Source organism: Harmonia axyridis, chromosome 2 (assembly GCF_914767665.1).
Source record: "Harmonia axyridis chromosome 2, icHarAxyr1.1, whole genome shotgun sequence".
Classification (NCBI taxonomy): Eukaryota; Metazoa; Arthropoda; class Insecta; order Coleoptera; family Coccinellidae; genus Harmonia; species Harmonia axyridis.
In genome coordinates this window covers 14,585,231-14,612,983 of record NC_059502.1, presented here as the reverse complement: position 1 = coordinate 14,612,983, position 27,753 = coordinate 14,585,231, and the positions used below count along the sequence as shown (strand labels likewise).

Below are 27,753 nucleotides of genomic sequence, written 5' to 3'. Positions count from 1 at the left end.
CACCAAGCCAGCAATATACATTTCGGGTAAATAACTTTCTACTGATTGGTCTCCATAAGTATATGATATTTTGAAGTATTTCTATCATTCAAGTTCAAAAATATTTGGGATTATGTTTATTGGTTTATATCTTTTTTCTCCTTCTGATTTTATTCCAATACTTACATCACACAGTAAATTTTCTCCAATATTCACTTTTCAATTATTTTATATTATCGTTTGTTCTGTTTCTTATTTCTCTGTATCGATTGAATTCTGTTTCTGACCTCTTATTTATGTGTCAGAGGTAAGACATCCTTTTCACCTCAAAGGTGTACAGAGTTTAAGGGGTGGTTTAGACTTGTAGGTATATCATGAAGTATTAATTAATTGAATATGATTAATGAAAGTCTTGACTGGGTTTAGTTCTAATCTTCATTTGTAGATTTATTTGATGACGTTCTCCTCTTGTGGAATATGTATGCAACATATTACTAATTGGTAATTTCACCTTGGTCAGGGCAGAAATAAATAAAACATTTTTGTTTATTTATCTTTTGACAAAATCTTTCTATATAATTTGAATGAATTCCTCAATAACTACAAAATAGTTTTCAAATATTTTATTAACTTTTTTACTTACAACTGTGTACAGTAATAATAACTGAGTATAACATATACTGCTACTTCATTATTTTAGCACAAAAAGTGGCAATCTTATATACATAACGAAATAAATAAATACCACTTATTAACAATATATAATCAATATAATAATACTAAAAATACATTTAGTGATCACAAAATATACCAGAATATCTCAATTCTGCAAGTACGTTTACTTTCCAACTCAAATTTACTAGTCATTAAGCATTAGACTTCACTTTGCATACAGTGCATTGTGGATTCTTGTGACAGCTCATCTAAAGAAGATTCTGAAAATTAAAATTCATATTTACTAAGGAGAAGATGACGATTTCACTATATTATGAAATAGCGTTTGAACTTACCAGACTGAGAGAACAAGCTTGTTTTTGTGTTATTATTTTGATGCTGGAGCGAATAAGTGAGATGAAGGTTTATATGCCTACCGAAGGAATTATCATCTCTAGGGTTGTGCACTGAAAAGAAAAAAGATAATCGTATTAATTTTTCTATTTTGACACATTTTCATTTATTATTTATGGAGAAGTTTGAACAAAAATTTTCAACCCTTTAGAAAATTACTCAGTATACATATTTTTTGGAATTTAATTGCATTCGAATAGTATATTCTAAAACAAGTAGCAGAATAGGCTACTATTCCTACACGAATGCAAATTGGGTGTTGGAATTGCCTTCTGCAACTGGTATTAGACGATATTTTATCTATTTCAGCCAAGTTTTGTGAAATATTGTCGAAATTCAATGAAAAATTCGAATTATATTTCCTAGTGACTTCTGTATTATGTATATCTTGGTAGTTGGTGTGACTGTTACGAAAATTGACAGATTACGGAATTTGAATTTTGAAATAATTTACAATTAGACATTTAATTCGTGAATCATGTCTGACGAAATCGATTTAACAACACCAAAAATAAGAGAAATTGCGAATAATGTTGCAAATCATTCCACTATATCCAAATTATATTATATTGATAATTAATCGACGTGTGTTGAAATTTGATAGGATCGGAGTTCAGTATAGACAACCACAAAACGAAAAATATAACTGAAAGCAATGTTATCATGAGTTCATCACAGCACTGTTTTCAGTACTGTTATAAACTCATTACGACACTCAAATAGATAAATAAAATGTAGCAATATAGGTATACTTTCTGCCATTTAAAAAAATATTTATGGATCAGAATTAGTCATTCATTCAGATAATCCAGAATTTTCCACATCAAAAATGAATTACGACATGAAAAATACGCAAATTTTACAATAATGTTCAACTCACACTGTGTTTTAACTTTTCCCGTATGCATGTGTTTTTTCTGTCTTGCTCTCGAGTTCTGGAACCACACCTGTGTGACTCGTTTGCTGAGTCCTGTAATTTGTGCGATTCTTTCCAGGTCCTGACCATCTGGATTCGAGTCCAATTGAAAGTTCGCTTGAAGTACCTGTAATTGTTCTTCTGTGAAAGTGGTTCGAACTCTTTTCGCCTTGTTTTTGTGATATCCTTCTGCGTCACATCCGTCTGAAATAGAATTTTTATATGAATTGGATAGCACCTCAGAGTAATAAACATAGATAGAGGAAGCATATTTCATTTTCAGTAAGCAAATTTCGTCCTCAACATGAACTATCAAATTTGACATGAAGCGCGCGGAAATGAAAACATATCAGTGATACGATATTTCACTCAATTCGCGAGTTTCTCCACAAAGAACGCACTTCTTACGTCCCATAGTGAATCAACTTTTCATATTACCCAAAATATATTGAAATAAATACCTGAATATATCAGATATTCAAAAAACAAACTTTAAGCGCGTCAAACGACGTGAAACGACCGATGACACTAGGAGAGCGAAAGTTGCCAAACCTTGGATTTGAGCAGGTAGATACAGAAAATAATAAATATTCTGCTTATTATAAATTCGGCAATTAGGAAAAAATGTCGGATTCCAAATATTCAAACTTGCACATTTAACTGGGAATCACTTAAATAAATATATTTTATTCAATATAATATACATTCATAACGATATAGTGAAATTGTGGATTTGAAAATATGTATATCACAACCTAACCATGTTGGGGACATGTAAAAATTGCGTATACTTCCTCTATCTATGTTTATTACTCTATGCATGGATATAATACAAACTCAAGACCCCCCCTAAAAAAGTCATTAAAAAAATGGTCATTCAAAAATTCGATCGGCCAACTAAGTGTCATTATTAGGTACTCATTTCTTCGATCTAGTTAATATTTTCAGATTGCAGTATATCTTTTTTTTTATATTTAAATTAACGTGTCTCAGCGGCTAGGCCATTGACACAAGGTACAATGTACTTATCCTCTAGGTATAACAAATAATACAGTTCATAAAAAATTCACAAAAAAGGAAACATTGAACTAAAATGATAACAATCAAATTTGATTATACAGTTGACAATCTTTCAGAAATTGAATTGATGCTTCGTCGTTTTCATAGTAAAAAAGAAAACATACCACCATACTGATTAAGAGTAGTTTTTCTCATTTAAAGTGAAAAATTTGATTTGATTTTTGTATTTAGGTTAGTGTTAATCAGGCGCGGATCCAGGCCCCACTTTGGGGGGGGGGGGGACTTTTAGATACTCGAAATACTGAAAATGTGGAACCCAGACACTTCCGCCATTTTGGAAAGTCATTTTTTGCCATTCATTAATATGGATTTTCACAAAATGTATTGAAGGTGAAATTTTTGCTGATATTGTAATTATTTGAGCCTTAGTATGTCAAATTCTAGGAAGGGCGGCAAAATTTAAGAGGTGCCCGGGCTATTTGGGCTATTTGGTTAACGTTACCCCAGTTACCCCCCCTGGATCCGTGCCTGGTGTTAATGTGAATATTGGCGAAGAGAGTCTACTGGACTAGCGTAAGCGATTGTAAAGGAAAAGTTATAGCAACCTATGCCAAAACTTTTTTGGATGACGAAGTAATGTAATAAATCAGAAATTACGAAAATCTTCAAAATCAAGAGGAAGCAAATTCTACACATCTTGGTAGGTTCATAACTCATAATTAAATCGTTCAACATTTCTTTTGTATCGGACATCAAATATTTTGTCCATAAATGTCACATTGAGAGGTTAAAACGGTATTAGAATTTGTTTTCGAAGCTTAAAATACGCAGTTGTGATGATCGAATATTTTCGAATGGACTAATTCTGAGTAAATATTTGTATACACATGAAATTGCTTTTGAACTGTCTCAACTAAGCCCTTCCATGAGAGATCACTTTTGAGAAAAGGAATGGAAAAATGAGGCAGAATTTATCAGGGACTCAAGACTCAAGGTAGTCGATAGAAACGGAAATAAAAAAGTATCGATCGGGATCTTAAGAAAGTCTTACCATCAGACGAAGTTGTGCCACCGTCTAACGTTTCCAAATAGTGGGCCTTGCACAGCACTCGGTCCTCGTGCAGAGCAAACTCCTCCCCTGTAGAGAGCTGTCTGTGGCATGCCGCACATGCAAAACAAGCAAGATGGTAAACGTGATCACGAGCCTTTCGTACCCAATCACTGGAAGAGATTCCTCGTGAGCAAATTGAACATTTGGCGCCGAAACTTCTGAAACAAACACAGCGAATGATATAGGGAACATGAAGGTTCAAATTTAAATTCAGAAAGCTTGATGCAGCTTTGGTGCTACTTCTATACTTGCTACCGTTGTTCAGTAAAGGGGCACTTGATTGACTAAACTACTCAATAACATATGACATGTCAAACAGAACTGCCATTTAACAATATGGATCGTTTACCTATCTACTACTGAACGTTCAAAAATTGGCCAAACTCGCTAAAAAAATAATGATTCTGTCATAAGTGAAAGTCTTGAAGAAGACCCCAATTCATCCATTCCTCGGTGCGCACAACATTTGGGCCTCTCTTACGGCACGCTATGGCGTATTTTGCATCTGAATCGCATCTCCATCCATATAGATCAGTTGACACAAAAACTAAAGTCAGCTAACTATGGAATGCGTTGAACATAATATGCTGATTGGGTGCTTGAACAACATTCTCTTTTTCGCATCAAATTTTCTTCAGCGACAAAGTACATTTTTCAGTCGATGACTATGTAAACAAGGAAAATTGACGCATATGGGGCCGTGAAAATCTTCATGTAACTGCTGAGAGAACATAACATCGACAAAAAGTCACTGTATGTATGGTGTGCATACTTCTTTGGTCGGTACTGCTTTGAACATGGTTTTTGGAAGAAAATTCCCAGGACGCGTTATTTCTCATTTTGGGCGACTTTATTGGCCACCAACATCTTGTGATTTATCGCCTTTGGATTTTTTTTTGTGCAGTTATGCGTAGGCACGTGTTAATAACGATCTGAAAACCAACATCCGTCAAGTTATTGGCGAGATATTCCTGAGATGTGAATGCGAGTAATCAAACATTACCCTACAAGAATTGAGTTCTGTAAGAGATCACGGCGAAGTCATTTAAATGATGTATTCCACAAACGCATAAATATTGTTTGTATTCCACCATTTTCTGCGTAGACGGCTGTGATACTGCATAGTCTAAACATCAATCTGATATATTAACCATTTGCTATTTGTTGGTTGCATACGTACTTTGTTCGAAGGCGTAGCAGTTGTTTCATGTGATTGAGCTAAAATGTTGGGTTTCATATATGTGGTCCAGTTTTAAGGCCAAGGGAGGAAAATCCAAAAATATAAAACAATAGAGAATCGAAAAATGATATATATTTGCTTAATGAACTTTATTCGAGAAATGCTTATTTTACAAAGAACAGGGTTTCCCAAATTCGATACTCACTGATCTCGAAAACTATAAGATTTGGAAAAAAAATCTTCAAGGACTTCCGATGCCTTTTTCGAAATAATCGGATAACATCAAGCAGATCATAGATATTTTGATTCGTTTTGGAGATACTTTGATTACTGTTTTAAAACTGTCATCCATTTCAAAGATATTGAGTTTTCAGACTTAATTTTTTTGATGGGATAAATACATTTCATCAATTTCGATATTTAGGTCATTTTGTGTCCATTGTATAATTGTAATCAAGCAATATCTGTATATTGCTTGATTACAATTATACAATGGACACAAAATGACAAAGATTCACCCTGTGGTGAATCTTTGACTTGTACATATAATTCAACCGAATATTCCTGAGGTCAAAGGAAACACTTAGATAATGACGAGCATTTCAGTACATGTATAATATTATTTTGAGAATAAATAAAATTGAGAATAGGAGAATAGCTACCTTTAAATCATCATCAACAATTACTGCAGTGTTTCTCAAACTCACGAGGCGTGCCCCCTAAGGGGGCGCATTTACATGATCGGGGGGCACAAAAGAGATTGAAAATAAGAGGATAAAGATTAAATGCTAAAGAGAGAATTAAAAAAAAAAATGTTTGTTGAAATTTAATTCAACGATGACAAAGAATACATTTTAAGGACTAACATGAGCGCACAATTTCTCTAAATTTGATTCCGTGTTGGGGATAGCCTCTCTGAGTTCATTTTATATTTGGAGTTTATTTCTGTATTTGGATTTCAAGATAGCAAGTGCAGAAAATCCAATTTTACAAAGATAAGACGTTGGAAATGGCAAGAGAATTTTAAGCGTTTTAGCTTAGAGAGTAGTCGTTCGGAAGCTCGGTCCAGAAGTTTGTTAAAGATTTATCAACACAGTTCAACTTTTGTAAGGTACTTGATCCTTGATGAAACATCTGATAGTCCAACATGTCTATTCTCAAATGGAGTGCAAGTGTGTAATTTGAATTCCTACGTCTAAGGATGGGGGGAGCAAAATTTATCGAATTACAACAGGGGGGCGCGAAGAGCAAAAGTTTGAGAACCGCTGAATTACTGTATAACGCATGTAGAGTAATACGGTTTAGAAATATATTTTTGTTGCAGATTTTAAACAAATAGGGATGTACTAGTTATTTGGATTTCATTTTGAATTTTTCAACGTAATCTGTAAGACGTTAGGTTGCGTAGAACGAGGCGTAGAAGCTTATATGGACGTGGATTAAATTAAATAAATCTATTTCAATCGACTGTTATGCTCAACTTGCGTTCGAATACTAACAAAAAAAATTCTGGGCTTTAGTGCTGGGGTTTGGAAAAATATCAAACCCACATACAACTTCCAAAACAAACAAACGAACACAAAAAGGCGATGTCAAGGGATCGCTGAGAACCACGGAATATGACGAGTCAGTTAGATGTCACTGATGTCGTTCTTATGGATGACAAATGGAAAACTGAAAAGTGCCAGTCATCTTTGATACGAAATGCGCATCGGATGAGTTATGACCATTGTCCATATGGATGTGTGTGTGGCACGAATTCCAATCTCTTACTTTTTCCCACCGAAGGGTTTTAGCCGTGACAGAAAAAAAAATGTACGTGATTCTATCTCTGTATATCATTTACCATACGTCTTAGTACATTCTGTCACAGTACCAGGAATTGATTATTCAAAAAGTGCACTTGGAGGGATTGTCGATTTTTTTTGTCGCTACGTTGTTTTTTTATCATTCATACTCACGCGTAGTTTCGGCGACATCTGTCATTTTTTGGTTTGTTTATAGCGCTTCATTACGTCAGTTGAGGTATTTGGCGATTTTCGCAATAGATGAAAGTATTGAAAGATGTTTTCTGAATAGGTATAAAGTTGTTTTTCTGAATTTCAAATTCCATATTCTGAATAACAACTCTTTGATTCGATTCTGAATTCTTCTGAAATTCAATTTGCATTTCTCAATAAGATTTCACCATTTCTGAATTGCAATTGGAAAAGGTATAATCGACCAGCATGTGTACCTACTTATTGAAGCTCTCGAAAAATGCTAGTAGTCACAAACTTTTGAATATTTTGGTGACACTGGACGAGGAAAGATTAAATAGTTTAGCTTTAATGTTAATCCACCGCAGAATTGATATCGATACCGAGGAGGTCATTGATTTGTTCATTGCACAGAAAACTTTAGATTTCTGTTATGGTTTTTCTGAAAATTTTTTGAGAGTTCTAGCAACCAATCGAATTTTCTCATTTTGTGTCATATGAAACAATTTCATCCAATCATGTCAACATTACACTGAAAATGTGCCATTCATTTTTTCTAGGTCGATGTTATATATTTTTGAAATCAGGAAAAATTGAGCTTTCAAAAAATGATACAGAAATCTTTTGAAAAAACATAAACCATTTGAAAAAACATGACTTTGGGTCATAGCTTCGTAATTAAAGATCCTGTTGAAAAAACGAGTACACCACTGGATTCTACGTAAAAAAGTGCCTGTATGATGTTTCAATTTCAGAGCTCTATCATCAGTATAAGCGTAGATATAATTTTTTTTCGATATCGCCATTTTTCCAATTTTCTCTTAAAACTCGAAAACAAAAGAAGGTGGCCGAAAATGAATACTACTCTTATTAGTTTATCAGAAAAAGAGGCCTAGAATAGGGTATCAGATTTTGTCTATCTCCTCTGGTTTAAAAGTTGTAGTGCTAAAACATCGAAATTTGCCCACCCTGTACATAATATGTGACGCAACATTACCCGGCAATCGCTTCAAAATTAAGATTTCCTCCCAAATATCCTACAATACCAATCGTTGAAATCAAATTAATTTTCTCGCCGAGTGATAACTCCATCTATCTGTATAAATTAAAACCTCTTAATTTGCCCATTTCGATTCAAAGACCGATCCGATCGTCGCCCGTTTGATTTGTGACGGTTCGGCAACGTGTCCGCGTGCGTGTAGCCCGTCACGGGCGACATTAAACTTCAATTTGGAATGTTTTAAACACTTGTAGCCCGCCGACCACCGGCCTACCGTCCGGCCGTAAACAATGTACCAGCTTCCACATTTTTCACCAGTTCGTCGATAATTGTTTCATTAACATTTTACACAAATTATGGTGGGCGTTTTATCGATTTTAATTGCCGAGGGGGCAGGACGGGCACCGGATTTTTAGAGGGTTTTCGTGTTCGCCGGACGGACGGCTCTCGCTCTGGAACTTGGTCGAATAAGAAAAACCGTATCTGGGTACTTGTAAATACGGGAGGTCTCCTTGGGTACGTGTTTTTCGAAGATACTGAAAATGTGCTACTGACTAGACGGGTTTCCAAATCTTTTATTTTCGACGTGATTCATCTGAAATCGCCGTTTCTTGTTTTCACGTCGAAATCAGAACATCCAGTGTGTGGAGGTTTTATAAAAAAAATTGGGGAAACACTTTCTAGTCCAGTAGTTCAGTAGACATTCTACCTGGAAAAAATTCCGAACTTAATGAACTTCTATAGGTTGTTCGGGGATGCTGTGGCATCACTGTCAAGTTATCCAACACGAGGACCCTGTGCTAACTTGAGGAGGGCCGAAGAACCTCAACATTTTTGGACTTTTTTTAGTTTTTTGCTCATAACTTCTAAACTAAGTAGTTTTCGACCAGAATGTTCATTTTTAAAGTTGTAGATCATTAAATTCTCTATAATTTTGTAGTCACCGACTTTTTCGTAAACCCAATATCAATTGAGATACAGTCGATCAAAATAATAGTCCAGTGACAAATCAAAGAAAGTGGGGTCTGCTGGAAAAAATTCCGAATTTAATGAAACTTCTACTGGTTGTTTGGGGGTGTTGTGGAATGATTCTGTCAAATTTTCCAACACGAGGACCCTGTGCTAACTTGAAGAGGGGCGGTTTTTTGCTTATAACTTTCAACTCAATTAGTTTTCGACCAAAAAGTTCATTTTCAAAGTTGTAGATAATTGAATTCCTTATAATTTTGTTTTCTGAAACTTTTTTCTACATCTTAAATCAATCGAGATGCACCCAATCAAAATTAGGGGAATTTTTTCAAAATGTTAAAATTAGCTAAAAACGAAGGTTTTGACCCTCTAACTAACAATTACCAGCCATTCTATGGTAATTATAGTAATTACTCATCAATATCGACATATTGAACATAGGGAGGTAACTTTGGCTAAAAGCGTATGTTTATGTGAAGAGTAGATATTTCAATGTTATCGTGGCATGTTATCACCTTACTGTGAATTCTTGTCAACCCATAATTATTTTGAACTTAATAATCAGATCAACTGGGTAAAATCAATAAATAATAATAACCAAGAATTAATTGGAAATAATGATTGTATATAACCCGAAAAAAGTCCAAAAATGTTGGGGCTCTTCGGCCCTTCTTGCACATTATTTTTTTCCATCAAAAAATAGTTTTTTCTCAATAGCCAAAACTCGCTTTTATCCATTTTTCAAAACTAAAACAATGTAGCGTCACTTGCGCGAAGCTTGAAATTGTTATTCCATACCTATCTATACGCGATCACGGAAATATTGGGTAATGTTTTTCGATATCCCTCTAGTTTTTTCAATGGTTCGGAGCTGAAACTACAATTCAACATGCAAATGCACATTTTCATTTCGATCCAATTTGCAGTTTTTGAATCAACAGGAAAATAAAATTTCGAACGGCCATATTTACGAAATTCACAGTCTGACAATGATGCTGGAAACATTTTATCACGTCACGGTTCTTCTGAAATGAACATAGGATCAATTGTTTTTTTTTGTATCATTTCGATTTCTTTCATTTTTTTCTATCTCTCGTATTTGGATCAGTTTAAAAAGAATGTCTAGGATAAGGAAGAGATAATACACTAAAGAAATACTTGAGCTACGAATGCCTTCTTCAACCCACTTAATCAACCATAATCCTTCACGAATTGACACGTGCCAGTTGATTTAATCTCAATATTCGGTCAAAGACAATGCTATCGATATCATTGTCGAAAGCATTCTTGCAGATCAACATGACACTGCTCTTTTTGAGAAACAAAGAGTCACACTACAGGTCCACATAGACCTCTGGGTAAACATCGCCCTAACCATTCTTATATATGTCATTTTTTATTCATAACCAAATGTACAATGCTAGTAATGCCAACATTGCGATGGCAATCTATATGAGAATATTTCGTCGATAGGTCGGTTAACTCTTTGAAGAGTTTTTCTATCTTTGAATCCTACCGCAATTGATATACAGGATGTCGAAGTGCTTATACTTTCTACAATCATATGGGTTATTAGTTTTTTCTTGATGAGAGGAGAATTCTTCGGAGAAAATACTCACTTTGCGTAGTCCTGCTTGCAATATATGGCTCTGTCTCTAATGAAGCAAGAAGGCTGTCTATCAAGCTGCAACTGGCACACGCAGCATCTTAAACATCGAGCATGCCAAGTACTACCACTGACTTCTAGAAGGAACTTGTCACAAATTGGTTCTCCACAAGCTGAGCAACTTCGAAATTCAGTCTGTAAAGAATTGCATATCAATAATTTTGGTTATTTCTATTAATTATGAGTGGTATTGCCACTGATATGAGATATTTGATAATTTTTCAATATAATGTAAATTTATATTATTCTCCTGTCAAGATGGAGATGGTATTGGAAAATACTTCAGAAATAAACTAGTCCAACTAGAGGCTACTCGTAAAAATTTATCAAGATTTGCATTAGTTACTAGCTCATCATGAGAAACTAAATAATTCTTGCAGTATCGCCAGTTGAGAAATTAAATTTCAAGAAACTATTGCAGTTGAATGACAAACTGAATTTCTATCAGAGAGCTTCTACAATCTACATAAAGCTAAGAATTCAGGAGATTTTTCATTCACGAGATTTTTCGAATATTTGTTTGCAATATGAATTTTTCACTCGGCCTTCTAGAAAAATTTGGATCCTCAGATAAAATTCAAATTTTTTTTCTAATACAGTGGCGCAGCCAAGATCTTAATATAGCGATACATTATGATAGTCAGGCTGCAATCAAAGCACTGAGCTCACATATCATCGATTCTAAGAGGATATTGGAGTGCCAGAAAACTCAATGAAATAGGTAAGAATAAGGTCTTTTTTAGTCTGGGTTCCCGGCCACTCGGAAATTAGAGGGAATGAAGAGGCCAACACCTTTCTGGCATAGACAAATGTACCTACAAGAAAGAGTTTCATGAGAAAGAAAAAACCGAAATAGAAAAACTCTGGTGGAATCTTCCTGGTTTGGATCATTCCAAAAAGTTTCTTTGAAACTTTGACACTGCGAGATCCAAGAGTATCTGGATCTTAGCAAGAATATACTACACCTCCTCCCTGGATTCCTTACAGGGCATTGCCGCCTTAGGAAACTCCTCATGAGAATGGGTCTAACAGAAAATGACGAGTGCAAATTCTGTGGGTATGAGGAAGAAACTCCGGATCACCTGGTGACGGAATGCCTCGCCATCATTAGCCAACGCTAAATCTGCTTTGGACAAGAAACTTGTAGAAATGAGGAATTAGTCTCCTTGAAACCATCTCAGATACTGGAGTTCACTAGAACTCTGGAACTGGAAGGCGAGCTGTAGATCACGTTATGGAAAGAATAGCTTTGATGGGGGGCACAATAGACCATTAGGTCTCAGTGAAACGGAATCTCCTTAATCAAATCTCAAGTCACGTGTTTCCATTTACCTTGTTTCCAAGGTTTTAGTACTCTTCAAGGCTATACATCTCACTAGAAATAATCGCATAACAGTATATGTATAGTAGAGTCTACATGTCACAATTCCCACAATCAAGGATTGGGAGTCATGTCTTCATATTTTGATGATATTTCAAGTACCGTGATTACATGCACTGCTGCCATGGCTTTACTACTTTTCAGACTGTACATCTCAAGTAATACCCAAGACCTTTACAGTATCTAGTTAAGTCTTTATGTCACAATTCACACACTCAAAAGTAGTGGGCCATGTGTTTAGATTTTAATGATATTTCAAGTCATACCCTGCTTCCACGGCTTTACTACTCCTTAAGACTATACATTTAAAACATCAGACGAATCATTTCGCAGTAGTAAAGTCTCAGATCTTCTTTTTGTTTAAGGTCCGGAATTCACATTCCCTTCGCCTCTGATTTAATTTCTCCTATTTTCTGCTGTTGTCTGATCGGAAGGCTTACTTCATGTCACTTTTTTCTTCTAAAGGGTGTTTTTTTAGAGCTATAGAACTTTAAATTGCAATAAACCAACGATGGATTATTCGATTGACATGAATTTTATTCATCATCCGTAAGATAATCTTGTGGTATTACATTTTAAATATGATTTCTGGCATATGACCGCCACGGCTGGCTCGGATGTAGTCCAATCTGGACGTACAATTTTCGATGACTTTTTCCAACATTTGTGCCGTATATCGGCAATAACACGGCGAATGTTGTCTTCCAAATGGTCAAGGGTTTGTGGCTTATCCGCATAGACCAATGACTTTACATAGCACCACAGAAAGTAGTCTAGCGGTGTTAAATCAAAAGATCTTGGAGGCCAATTCACAGGTCCAAAATGTGAAATTAGGCGGACACCAAACGTGTCTTTCAATAAATCGATTGTGGCACGAGCTGTGTGACATGTTGCGCCGTCTTGTTGGAACCACAGTTCCTGGACATCATGGTTGTTCAATTCAGGAATGAAAAAATTAGTAATCATGGCTCTATACCGATCACCATTGACTGTAACGTTCTGGCCATCATCGTTTTTGAAGAAGTACGGACCAATGATTCCACCAGCCCATAAAGCGCACCAAACAGTCAGTTTTTCTGGATGTAACGGTGTTTCCACTCCAAATGCGGCAGTTTTGTTTGTTGACGTAGCCATTCAACCAGAGGCGCCCTTCATCGCTAAAAAAATTCGCTTATGAAAATCGGGAACAGAACCATTATTTTCGAAATAAAATTGCACTATTCACAAGCGTTGTTCAGGCGTGAGTCTATTCATGATGAATTGCCTAACGAAACTGAGAATAAATCACTTGACAGCTGTTAAATCGGACGCCATCTTGAACAGTTATGCCAACCTAGAAAAAAAACACCCCTTATTTAGTTCTTTGAAAGAGGTATTTCCTCTTACCTGTCTTTCTTATTTTGATTTGTATTATCTTTCTTAATTCTTTATTCTCGTGCTCTTTCAGCGTCTCTATTGTCTTCTTTCTTTGTTTATTGACTATTTCTTCAATAGTTTCAATTTTCAGTTCTTCTCTGATTTGTTGGTTAGTTATATACCATGGGGCGCCAACCGCTGTTCTTATTACTGAATTTAGCTCACTTTGCTACTGATCATTATTATTGTCTACAGTAGTAAAGCCTATACCTACATCACAATTTTTTCACCCTCCACGTGATATTGAATCTTTTTTCTGCACGTATAGTGAAAAAAACCTCACCATCTACAAAACACCATCGGATACAACGATAAAATCGTGCCAAATTTCAATATTGTGATAGCGGTATCAAAGACAGAATACGAGAATCAATCAAAATATTCACAATGGTTGTCTGATCGGGTGTAGATGACGCAAGAACAAGACCGGCTATCTCGCTACAAAGAGCACACTGTGCACAGCCACCCACGATGCGACCCTTCACCTTTCTCAGATCGCTACGTTCCTTTTTGCTACGTGCCGTGCCGCCGTCTTCAATTGGAGGAATTTGTTTCCGAATGGAGGGACACACCGATAAACGACTTCGATGCTTATCGATCGATATGAAGTTGCCTGCGGGTTTTCACGAGTAACGTTTCAAGACGATATAGGTGGGATTGATTGGGTTTGAGTAATTGGAATTACTGATTGTTGCAACTACCTGGTAGTTCATCGGTATATAGGCTATTTTTTGACATTATAATAACCGTGCCTAAGATGTCTAAAAACATGGTGAATGCACTCGTCAAATTTTGAATGCAATGACATTCGACCAAATTGAAAATATTAGGTTTTAGTTCGTGGCGGCGCCGCAATGTCATACTTGTCATTTCGATCTTTTTTCCGTTGTTTTTGATTGGATACATTAATTAAAACCCGATACTGACCAATCAAAAGCGATGTGTAACCTAGTATGATCGTGCAAAGTCGTGAAACAAAACACGAAACGTTTACTGGAATGAATTCAAATATTTGTAATAGAGCAGAGAGAGAGAGTTTATTGGTATTTCAATTACAAGAATTACTTCCAAAGATCATAATTATAATGAAAGATATACAGATAGATACATAATGGCACAAAACTCATAAATAATAAATAACAAGAATCTTAGTTTGTTGATAGCGCTTCCTACAGTTGACATAACGAAGTTTAACTAATATTCTCAAAATTGGCAAAACAAAAGCTAATCAGTTCATACACCTGGTTTTTAGACATCTTAACCGTGCCAATGGAAGTGTCACTTATAAATACAATATAATAGGTGGAGATGCTTTTCCATTACTTTCCCGAAGAAGGGAGATTATTTTTATTGAGCGCTCGTTCCCTGAAGAGATCGTTCTATCATTTCGAGGCATTTTCGAATTATGATCCGGGAATGGTTTTAAACAATTTCAAGTTTCGTGTAAAATTTCAAGCTGATCACATCATCAGAACCAAAGAAAATTCTATTGAAAAAAACGAAACACTTAGGTGAAGTCAAGAGCTTTTGAGCGCTCGTTTATTCATGCGCCAGTTGCGTTCTTGAAGACCACACAGTACCACAAATGCAGTTCAGTGGTCTTCAAGGATCCAAAAGCGTCTATGTATATTCACGTCAGTTCTTTTTCCTCATGATTCCTCAATGTGGTCTGTAGCATTTAGTTGGTCAGAATATGCAAAATGTTTTTTTTGTAAAGAAAAGAAGTAAGAAGCAAGATACGTTTTCCGAGATATGGTGTAATAAAGTTACTGACTATTTATTTATTGCAGCTCTTAATTTTTGAAAGAAAAATATATTACGCCACTGGGATATATCAAATTGAAAAAAAAATTTTGAATTGCTAGTTCAATTTGTGACAAAAAATCTTTAATGCCTAATTTCCGCTGTTTTAATGACAAAAAATGAAACATCTTAACTGCAGTACAAGAACTTATAATATACAGGATCTTCTTATTAAATTGGAGGTACATACGAAAATGAGAGATTGCTCGGATCATTTTATGAAAACATGTCCTCTAAACAAAGCGTTTAGAGGCCATGTGCCTCTAAACGCTTTGTTTTCGAGAAGTTTGATTTTTTTTTGAGTTTGAGTTTTTCTCTCTCACCTTCCTTTCATCACAACTTGAATTTGGCATAAATATTTCAATTCGAAGTTTTCATCATGTGAAATGCTAATTTTGAACGCAAATCTACAGTCCGTAATTTTTTTCTAGAAAAATCCTGGATTAAAGAAGCATGCACTTCTTTCATCCAGAATTTTTTTTGTTGGTCCACTGTTAGTTTAGAAAAATTAAACAAAAAACCTTTTGTCCAGTACTATACTTTTTGGTTTCTTGTAGTTTCGTCGTATCTGCAACAGATTTCGAGAAAAAAGTTTGAAACATTTTTCTAGTAATCCTCGGGAAAATCCAAATTATTATAAATATCCAGTTAGTGAGCTTTGGTGAATAAATTAATTATAAATTTCGGAACTTAGTTACCCAATCTGTAGCGAAGATTAATAAACTGGTATAATATCACAAAGAGAACTAGAACAAACACCCAATATTTGAAAGAAAATAATTATACGCTACTTTGATAATTCAAATTGAAAATATCTCTCTTATAATTCATTGAAGAAACATATCCCTTAAATACTTTCTTTTTTTTTTCATGTAAACAGTGCAATTCAAATATGATTTTCAACTCGAAATATCTCAAATTGTCATGAAGTGAAAGAAATAAAAATTGAATTTAAGTATCCACATTACGAGACCCTCTTTCCATGTGGATACGTGAATTAAATTATTATTTCTTTCACTTCATGTCAAGTAAGTTTTTGGATTTGTTGTTTGAAATTTGTTTGCTCTTTTATAATTTCAGTGGCTATTCGAGCCGAAAGCGCTAAGCCAGCTAATAAAGAATTAAGAAAAACTATACACGAGATTAAATATACATTTCACTTGATACCTAACCTGTCTAATTTTGCCTCGTTTAACCAAAAGTCTGATTTATAAAATAATAATAGGTACTTTGAAGAGAAATCAGTACATGTAACTCACCCTTTATGTGATTTCACGAATATTGTATTAAGTTGCGTGTTGAAATCAGTCTTGCCTCAAGGAAACTTTGCATGAGAAAACCTTATATTTGATTGGAATCAAATGCTTTATGGTTCTTTTTCGAAGCAAACCCTGCAATTTCCATGACATATCAACAACTTATACGATAAAAACATCTTAATATACCTAAAACAAGATTTTTTAACCTTTTGCAATAGTGGTGCATACGTGTACTGCAGAAGCAGACAGATAATAGTGAATAATGTGAATAAGTTATTTTTTTCCTGCTCAAACAATTTACGGAACTTCAAAAATATTATCGAGATAAATTCCACATTGCCTTTTTCACTATTTTCTCTGTTATTTCATTATCGATGGATATTTTGAAGCGAAAGTTTAGGGTCAGATAGTACTCTTTACGATATTCAAAATTATATATTGCAATACCTCTCATCCCCATTGAAAATCATTTTCATTTTAAAGTCGGAAAATCGAGGTGTTAAGTTTTCGATGGACCACCCTGTATATTGTAACTTAAAATTTTTAACTAAGGAATTTGGCCTTAAATTGATTTCATTGAATCATTATCATGAGATCTTATAATTATGGTACTACTATTTTAGTGTTGCCACTAATAATTTTTCATCGATTCACCATATTGAATAAAATCCCTTTTAATGATCCGCAAGGGCCCATATCTCAAGCTTCAACAAATAAAACGAAATAAAAACGTTGCTGAACTGTGAGAATGAAAACCGATACAAAACATATAAAGAGAATCTCGTCATCTCAAGCCCAGAGTAGAACCATTTATCATAACTTTTCATAAAATAATCACACTGGGAATCTTGTATATGACACCTGTCATTCCTTATACTACTTATGACTTATGGACTTCGCTTTGTGAAGACTGTGGAGAAATACCATCAGCCACTGTAACATACTATCGCCTGTGCTGTATGCATTCTGAATTGAATGCCTCTTGCCATACGTGGTACACTCAATCAAATTCGGATCACCTACAATTCATGTGGAAAAGATTTTATTTTTGTTAGCTGGACTATACATTTTCGAGCGTTGGTTCCTTGAACATATCGCTCAATCAATTGGTCGATTTTTAAGGCCGGAATAGTCCCAAACAAGAATTTCGACAGAGTGATGACGAAAAGTTATTCATTTCAAGTTTCATGCGAAATTTCATGATGATCGCGTTACTAAAACCAAAGAAAATTCAAGAAGAATATCGAAAAAACCATTTCTCAGTATTTCCTTGACCTCAAAACTGACTTAGTTGAGATTTGAAACTTTGTTCAAAATTTCAAGTTGTTAAAAATCGTAAGAACCATAGATGATTCAAGAAAAATATTGGAATAGAAATGTCTAAGGCCGGCCATCCACGTACAGTTGAAACTGTCAGTTTCGACTGAACAGTTAAAACTGTCAGTCGAAACTCTACGTGAGTGGGTATTTCGGTCTCAGTTCAACTCGAATTTTTCAACTGAACAGTTCAACTGAGAGAAATGAAATTGTTCATATTTTTAACTGAAAGGTTTAACTGAACTGACAGTGTGTGGGGGTTCAACTGTGGAGTTCTCAGTTGATTTCGTGTCGAGCAAGGGTGCGCATCACAATGTCGCGTAAACATAATCAGGTTATAGTCGATTTTATCGAACTATATGGGTCGGAACCTTGTTTATGGCAAGTGACATCGGCTGAAACCAACAATAGTAATTTTTGGTACACTGTTTCAGTCATGCGCAAATAATTGAGAAAATCTAATGGTTCTTCTCCTAATTCTCTCAATAAATTTATGTGTGAAGATAAATTTCTTTTTTGTAGCCACTGCTTGCACCACTGTTTATGCTTCCTCTTCTTTATTCTTGGTAAAATGCCAAAAATTAAACAGAGGACCGCCAGATCGTCGGACCTTCTCGAATCCATCATGGAACAAAATGAAGCTTTGAACTGCACATGTGTGCACATCTCAGTTCACAGTTGAAACGGACAGTTTTAACTGTTCAGTCGAAACTGACAGTTTCAACTGTACGTGGATGGCCGGCCTAAGATTTTTGCGAAAATGATCCGTTTGGGTGAAATTTTAATTGTATTTGAAGAATAGCAATTTCAAGATTTGAGCTCATTTTTATTATTGTTGGTGTCACCAGAATCATAAAAAAATCAAGCAGAAGCAGAATATTGGAAAAAACACAATATTTATAATATAATAACAACTTCAAGCTACGTGCAGAATTTCTTATTGATAACGTCGTCTGAACCATAGAAAATTCAAGCAGAATTTTGAAAAAAAATGAGGAAAGCAATGACGTAGGTCGAATAGATGAGATAATTTTATGACAATTTAAATCTCGTTACTTGTGGTAACAGCCCTCAACCTTCGGCATCAGGCTGTTAACTAGATACGAGCTTGAGAAGTTTGTCATAAAATTATGAGGCATTTGTCACTGCTAGTGGGATATTTGGCGGAAACATTTTTGATTAAAAATTTATGACTTTATTAAAATTTAACTGAACATCAGATTCTTTACTGTTTTCTACTATAGATGATCTATCGTAGGCATCTCGGGCTGATTCAAATACTATATTGTTAAACGGGTCAATCATAATGTTATAGTCAGTATTTTCTGCAAGAGTTTGCACAGAGCGTTCCACATAGTCCTCACCGTTGCTTCTTTATACTCGGTACCGTCTTTCTTTCTCATATTGACCTCCCAATCTTTTAGTATCAATGTCAATTCTTCTAAGCTCCTATGTTCATTCAATTCATGCTTTCGTTTGCAGCAAAAATCCTTAAATATTCCCCAAATATATTTGTCACTGTATGTTGTATTTCTGGGAATTTTTCTTTAAATAGCGCATTTATACTTTGTTATACTTTGAACATACGCCTTTCCAAAACTTGACGTTTTGGAATTTATTCAGAATGAACTTGTCAATCTCAATCGCGTTGTCATAGTGATTGATAATTGCACTGAATGCAATTATCAAAGGTAATACCACGAGTGCTTCAAATATTATCGATAATTTTTTCTTTTCCACGAAAACGTGTTTATTTGGCAAAAACTTCAAATCAAACCGATTGATAAAATTACGAGTCCGTTAGGACGAGTGATTTTATCTATATTCGGTTTGTTTTTGCCTCAAATAATCAAGTTTGAGTGAAGAAAATAAAAAATTATCTGATAAAATTTGAAGAACGAGTTGAATTTGAGAGGATTATTTTTTTCAACAATTTGAATGTTCAATATTTTATTGGGTGATGGCACTGAATCGGTTTGTGTTCATTTCTCATTAATGCACTTTAAGCTGTCAATAATGACGAATTCAGAGTAAAATTTTGACGTTTCAATGTAAACAAGGTATTATCGATGAGGAGGTAGTATTATCATAAGTAATTGCACAAGTGCATCAAAATTACCGATAATTTTGCATGACAGCGTGTTGTCATAAAAACTGCATGAGTTCATTTTCATTTTTGGAGAAAGAGCCCGACACCGAAGGTGGAGGGCTCTTTCTCCAAAAATGAAAATGACCGAATGCAGTTTTTCAAAGAAAACACGCTGGAATGCGAAATTATCCGGTCATTTTAATGCACGAGTGTAATTCGGGAGAATATTTCCCGAATAAACTGTTACATTACCTGTCAAACTGATTTAAAATGGAATTGCCATAGATTCGAACTGTGTAAGATGCATAGAAACTATGCATCTATGAACGGAACAATTATCGCAGTGCTATTTCGCTTCCTACAATGCAATTATCGCTGTAATTTTCGATAATTGTTCTCCAGATACATAGAATTTTTGACAGGAGGGAAATATTCAGTATAATCCCGACTGATTGGCTAGAATAATGCATTTCTATTAGTTGAAACCACCAAAATGTCAGATTTTTGAAAAAATGTGAAAAAAATAATCAGTGTAAAGTTGACATGATTGGGTGAAAATATGACACAAAATGACAAAATTCGATTGGTTGCTAGAACTTTCAAACAATTTTCGTTATAATAGAAGTATCTAAGATGTCTATAACCATGGTGTGTGCACTCCTCAAATTTTGAATACAATGACATTCGACCAAATTGAAAATATTAGTTTTAGTTCGTGGCGGCGCCGCAATGTCATACTTGTCATTTCGATCTTTTTCCGTTGATTTCGATTGGATACATTAATTAAAACCCGACACTGACCAATCAAAAGCGATGTGTAACCGTGAAACAAAACACGAAACGTTTACTGGAATGAATTCAAATATTTGAAATAGAAAGAGAGTTTATTGGTATTTCAATTACAAGAATTGCTTCCATAGATCATAACTATAATGAAAGATATACATATAGGTACTTAATGGCACCAAACTCGTAAATAATAAATAACAAGAATCTTAACTTGTTGATAGCGCTACCTACAGTTGACATAACGAAGCTTAACTAATATTCTCAAAATTGGCAAAACAAAAGCTAATCAGTTCATACACCTGGTTTTTAGACATCTTAGTCAAACTCAATCGTGTTGTCATAGTGATTGATAATTGCAATGAATACAATTATCATTGTTGACATGATTGGATGAAATTGTTTCATATGATACAAAATACAAAATTTGATTGGTTGTTAGAACTGTCAAACAAATTTCGTTATAACAGCGCCTTTCAAAAGTTTAATGAACTCATCGCTCATATTTGTATGTTGCAATAACTTTTTATTATCTTCATCCGTAAAAATTGAGTTCAAATGGAAATTATATTATAATCCGCCCTTTCGCATGAATGAATATTCGAGATCTAGTTTTGGAGAATGTTCCCAAGCTGTTTTCTCCAAATCTCAATCGAAAGAAACCCTTCTGCGACCACCTTCGAGCGCCAAATAAACAATCAAACCATTCAGTTTCAAGAGCACCAGATAAAAGCTAGAAAGAACCAACAATTGGTGGCAACCTTCTCGAAATAACAGAGTAAAATCTTGACAACTGAGAATATATTATGAGGTTCGAAAACATATAATAGGAGAGTCGAAAACACAACAAAAGCCATCGAGTACAAAGTAACAATGGGCAAAAGCCTCTCGAACTACAAATGTCGGTTATTTTTCACAAATTCACAAGGTTTTGGGACACGCTTCGTGATTCCTGTAAAAGGTGCTAGGCGTGAAAGCCGATTGTCAACTGTTTGTCCTTTTGTTATGCTCGTGCCTTCTGGATTGTTGTAATAATAATTTAAGTGGCTTCCAGACCTAACGCTCGACATCTTATGGGAAGTTAATCTTCTTTTTCGTATATCGATTACGGGCTTTAACGGTTGGTCAATAGGCGCTTACAGATTTTGAGGGCCATTCATACAGGAAACCTCAGAGAATATAAAAATGAAGAGGTTTTCCCCGATTTTGAGTAGACACGATATTATAATTATTCCAAGATTATATTTTTGATTCTTCTTGGAAAAATATCATTGGTGTTAAAAGAATTTGACCAAAAGGTTAGTAATTCCAGTTAGTTCAGAGTTCCACGGACATATCAACATGCTGATCATCATGATTCATGATCATATCATTTATGTAGGTATTCGATTTTCGTTGATTCTCGGATTTACCATAGATTTCAATCTGAAAACAACTTGTGAAATGCCACATTGTAATAATTAACTTCATGCTTATGTTCCATGTCTCTTTTTGAGCCCTCATTCCCCGAACAGTACTGTAACGGTAATACATTTCGTCAAGATATCGGCATTTTTTTGATTTTGAGAAGGGAATGATCTCAAATGATTAGATCAAATTCAATTATGTTCGATGAGTAACTCTCGAACGGAAAAAGCTTGAAACTTGAAAATTTCAAGAAAGGTTTGAATCTCGAGTGCCTTGGTTAAGTTTGTTGATGTGGGCAAAGTCCGACTAAGGGTTCTATAAATATCGTTCGATAATTTGTTTTCCTATTGATTTTAAAACTACGTAATCAATTGACATCAAATTCTGCACTCAAATGTATAGTCATAATTTATGACTCTATTAAAATTTAACCAAACATAGATTCGTTGCTATTCTCTACTAAAGATGATCTATTTTCATTGCATCGTGGACATCTCAGGCTGATTTAAATACTATATTGTTTAACGGGCCAATCATAATGTACTTTTATGAGTTTTATGCAAGAGTTTGCACAAAACGTTCCACATTGTCGTCACAGTTGCTCCTTTAGGTATATTCTTTTAGTATCAACGTCAATTCTTCTAAGCTCCTATGTTCATTCAATTCATATTCTCGTTCGTACCAAAAATCCATAAATATTCTCCAAAGATATTTGTGACTGTATGTACATATTTCTGGAAATTTTTATTTGATTAGCGCATTTATACTTTGTTATACTTTGAACATACGCATTGCCAAAACGTGACGTTTTGAAATTTATTTGGAATGAAGTTGTCAAACTCAATCGTGATGTCATAGTGATTGACAATTTCACTGAATGTAATTATCAGTGTAATGTTGATATGATTGGGTGAAATTGTTTCAAATGACACAAAATGACAAAATTTGATTGGTTGTTTGAACTGTAAACAATTTTCATCATACCTTTCCTCTAGATAAACTAATCAATATTATAATGGATCAATAGGCGCATCGCAGTAAATGTGCGGTAAAGTTCCTTTGATGGTGGCAGTATATTTGGAATACAACAATGAATCAGATGAGGCTTTAAGGGAATTTACCGAATAAAATTACATTTACAAGTGATAAACCGATCAAATATTTGACACATGAGTTAATTATTTCGACGTGAACATGGATGTTTATATTCGGTTTGAGATCAATAAGCGATTTATATTTTGTTTAGTTTTCCTATAAATTCGTACAAATGCGTCGGATCTTCATTTAGTGAATTGCAATTATAACAATTTATAAATAAAAGAACATATTCAGTTATTAACGAAATAATAATCAAATATTGTATTAATTAATCGAATATTTACATGATATCATTAAGTGATTTTTGCATCGAAAAATGTTAATTGGCAAAACTGGTTTTTGTACCACAAATTTGACAGATTATAGATAAATCTGTGACAACAGAGTTCCGAGTTGATACTCGGAACTCTTTCCGGATTTTGACTAAATAATAATTAGGAATTGAATCGTGAATAATGTTTGACGATATCGATTGATCACCTCCAAAAAATTGTGAATAATGTTGCAAATCATTTCACTATATCCAAATTATATTATATTGACAATTGTGTTGAAATTTGACAGTATCGGAAGTCAGTGTAGGTAGGCAACCACAAAACGAAAAATATAACTGAAAACAATGCAATAATGAGTTCATTACAGCACTGTTTTCAGTACTGTAATGCTCATAACTATACTGAAATAGAGAAAATATTCTTAAAAACCAGCTTAAAAAATCTCAACCTTTCAACATCTCCACCGCTTAGCACGCTTATCACTTTCCCAATGATAGATCGGCCTTTTTGGGCCGATCAGTCAGAAATCCCGACCAGTGCGACAAATTGAAATATGATCCAAGCAACGGGGGTTGAATGGATGAACGGCTATGCCGATAAATACCCAGGCCACACCCCGTCAATAAACAGCGTAGATCCGTCTCTCACAAAGGGCAGGAACAGATGTGGATGCGGTATCAATCAATATTCGGGTGATATGCATACAGCCCAACGTGACATATGTAAATAGGGACGTGTCGCCCTAGACGGGTACTGGCGTCAGGGCGCACTCTGATTGCTGCCGGTTGATGATCCTACGTTCCGGTACCTACAGGGTTTCAGATGATGAACCCTTCTTTGGTAGGCCATGAAGCATGCTTATACGAAATAACATTTGATGATATTATCATCAAATCCATATGTTCTATTGATATTGAAAATATAAAAAAAAAAACACTGAAGTGAAGTTGAATAAATCAGTTTTTCCACTCCTCCTATAGAAAGTAACGAAATTCACCAACTATGTAAATGCCTATTTTAAGCACTGTGCAACGTAAAACTGTGCGATTTACTTCACCGTAAACAGAAAGCACGATCAACAACCAATACTATAGCACCTGTAAAGTAAATCGCACGGCGAATAACCAATAAGATAAAACCTTTAGTAGTTGCCACGGAACCTGCTGAAGTGTTGTTCGTATTCGTGCTCGTACAGCCATAGCAAAAGCCTTTGATTCTGGTACCCACGCAGTACGAATACTTCGATTCGATTCCTCTTCTAAATTCAAAGGCTATGGTTCACGTCTCGTTGCTAGATTAGATAAAGTTACTTTATCCTCATCAGCATAGGTGAAATGGTCTTCGGTTTAGGATTGGGTTTTGTCTTCTAAAGACGTCCCTATTTGCAGCCTGTCAGTCAAACTCTTAATTTAATTTCTTAATAAAGTGCTATAAAGTACAAATGTATTATCCTGGCCATTTGTAGACATTGACTGTTATCCCATCAGAATTCCCAGATATTCGCCTAGGTTTTCTAAATACGGTACCATACTTGTCATCAATGAACGACACTCTGTTATCCTAGAAAATGAAGCTTTAACCATTTCTTTGCTCAATGTAGAGTTATAATAACTTTTCAATTTGCTGATCATGAATCGTAATGCAGTTTCAACAGTTAATAAAGTCACACTGGCAAATGTTTCAGTCTCACGGCGCTCGAGGAATCCCCTTATCTATTTAGTCTAAGCGCGCAAGTCAAGCAATAAATATCTAAAATCAAGTCAAGTCAAGCTCAAGTATGTAATTTTTCACGAGCTTGATTTTCAAGTCAAGTAGTTGGCTGATGAATCCCTAGTTGGCATATCGCTTATCTTTCACGTGGTCTCAAAAGACAATAGTTTGAAAATGTTACATCTCGGTGACCAATTGTGATCATCTCTTCGAAAATAACATGGCTAGGGCAGGGCAACTTTTCTTACAAAATGGTAATTGTTTCAATGCTTCAGTGGCAGTCGTGCCATCTTGTTGAAAATAAACGTTGTCCAAATTACCTAATATCTTTCAACAGAAACCGTTGAAAATACTAAAGTCGATTCCTTAGAATTTTTGGATCATTGATGTAGGTGAATCGGAAGAATAATACCTACATATTTTGTTTTTCATTGGTCAAATCACGGGTTACTTCATCGACATAATATTTCGATCCTTCTGATTTGGTTCTAAAAAAAAAGCTGTTGGACCTTTTTAAAAATCTATCACCCTAAATATTCAATTCCACATTCCCACCCCAAATTCCGAAAACGTTTATTGTGGAAGTCCGTTGTTTGGTGAGAATCAACCACGGTTTTCTCCCTCAAACACTCCTCAAACAAAGCCTGTTTTATGACAACAAAATGAAGAATAATATCTGATGTCAAGTGGGCAACCTACACTCAATAGACAAAACGTTACAATGATTCATGGTGGAACGGAGCAGCTAACATATGTATGTACATAGGCATAAGCTCCCGCCCCAAAGGGCACGTCCCCTACAGTTAGCGCACAAAGGGTATTCCTTCGGCCAATCTGGAGGCGAAGGGGAGACCAGCTGACTGTCAATTCTCACTTTGATCGTGTAAATTTGCAAGATACATGTATGCATATCGTTTGTCACCTTCCATCCTGACCCTGATGCTTTCCTTGTTTGTGGCTTGAAGGACGTGTAACTTTTATGCATGTATGCTAAGTAGCCGGCAAAGCCTATTATGTGATTGGTTGAAGGGTGTAGCAAGACGCTGAATGCGCTACTTATTCATGTAAATGTCAAATATTCAGAAGTATTCAAATTTTCGGGGGACAGGACCTGTGTGTATTGGAACACACGTTGCTCCCTCTAATGAATTTTTTCTAATGATCACTGAAAAGGCCGAGATAAAAGAAATCTTGATTAACCCTATAAGTCAAATAAATTCGTACATGCGGTGTATAAAATATACAGTTTTCCTGGAAAATGCCGAGACGGGTAAATTTTAGTTACATAATTCTTGGAGTACGAGTATCACATAATTTTGAAGATTATTGAGTGGGCGAGTTTCTCATCGAATTTCAATTAATAATTTTTTTACCGTTTTCTAAAACGTAATTGTGTATTTTTTCAGTTCCGTTAGAACAGAATCATTGATAGATTGAAATCGTTCTTTATAATACAAGTGCAGAAGGCATTGATATTCTTCCACGAGTTCAAAATTCAAAAACGAGCCACGAAGTGGCGAGTTTTTGAATGAACGAGTGGTAGAATGAGCCTTCTGTACGAGTATTATACATTATTTTTTTCAATTCATTGCATCCTTATTGAAATTAATGAAAACATTGAAAAATGTTGTTTGGCAGAACTGATTTCTTTAAGGCAAATTGATGAATTGACAGATAAAGCCGTGGCGGAAAGTTCGGAGTACCAACATATAATAATAAAATATAACCATGAAAACTGTACGTTTCTGATATATTCTCGCACGATTTTCTTCTACAAGATGTGGAAGAATGAACGGAATAACCACAGAATTAAAGAAATATCTTTCCGATTTCACTGAAATTTTGCATGCTCATCCATTAAACTAATTTTGTTTTCCATTAGGGATTATACAATTTGAAATTGTTATAATAGCTACACATTTTTTTTCCATTTCTTGTGTCATTTTTGTTCAGCAGGTAATGTCATTTATTAATGGAAAGAAACAAGCATCAGCAACGATTGAAAATTTTCAAATTGTTTGATTGAAATCAGTGCTCATATGTGAATACTTGGGGAAATTGAAGAAGAATTCTTAGACCACATTATTCAGTTAATCGACTCAATTATTGTAGACAAATTTGTGTTACTAAGTACAGCTCAGTACTGGTTACTGATATTCTTGGTATCGTGTGAAGAAAATCAAATTTTAAATTTGTCAACAATACGACGTATAGTGAGTGAGTCGGCTAACTGGATAATGTCGTCTATGAATTCTTCTTAAATTTCCATCAGTATTCACAAATGAGCACTAGTTTTGATGAAACACTTCGTTAAAAGTCGATTT

At 34.9% G+C, this 27,753-nt stretch overlaps 1 protein-coding gene across 3 annotated transcripts in view; it reads right to left on the bottom strand.

Moving 5' to 3' along the window:
* Positions 1-587: 587 nt before the first annotated feature.
* LOC123671992 (LIM/homeobox protein Awh) overlaps positions 588-27,753 on the bottom strand; it is a 48,281-nt gene continuing 21,115 nt past the window's right edge. Inside the window, exons 2-6 of one of the 3 annotated variants that reach the window (XM_045605927.1) lie at positions 10,842-11,023; positions 4,035-4,252; positions 1,928-2,167; positions 990-1,100; positions 588-937 (exon numbers count right to left, since the gene is read on the bottom strand). In XM_045605927.1, the coding sequence (XP_045461883.1) occupies positions 903-937; positions 990-1,100; positions 1,928-2,167; positions 4,035-4,252; positions 10,842-11,023 (786 nt within the window). In that variant the 3' untranslated portion in view covers positions 588-902. The remainder of the gene's footprint in view (positions 938-989; positions 1,101-1,927; positions 2,168-4,034; positions 4,253-10,841; positions 11,024-27,753) is intronic. The other 2 variants (XM_045605925.1, XM_045605926.1) reach the window with 2 other exon arrangements.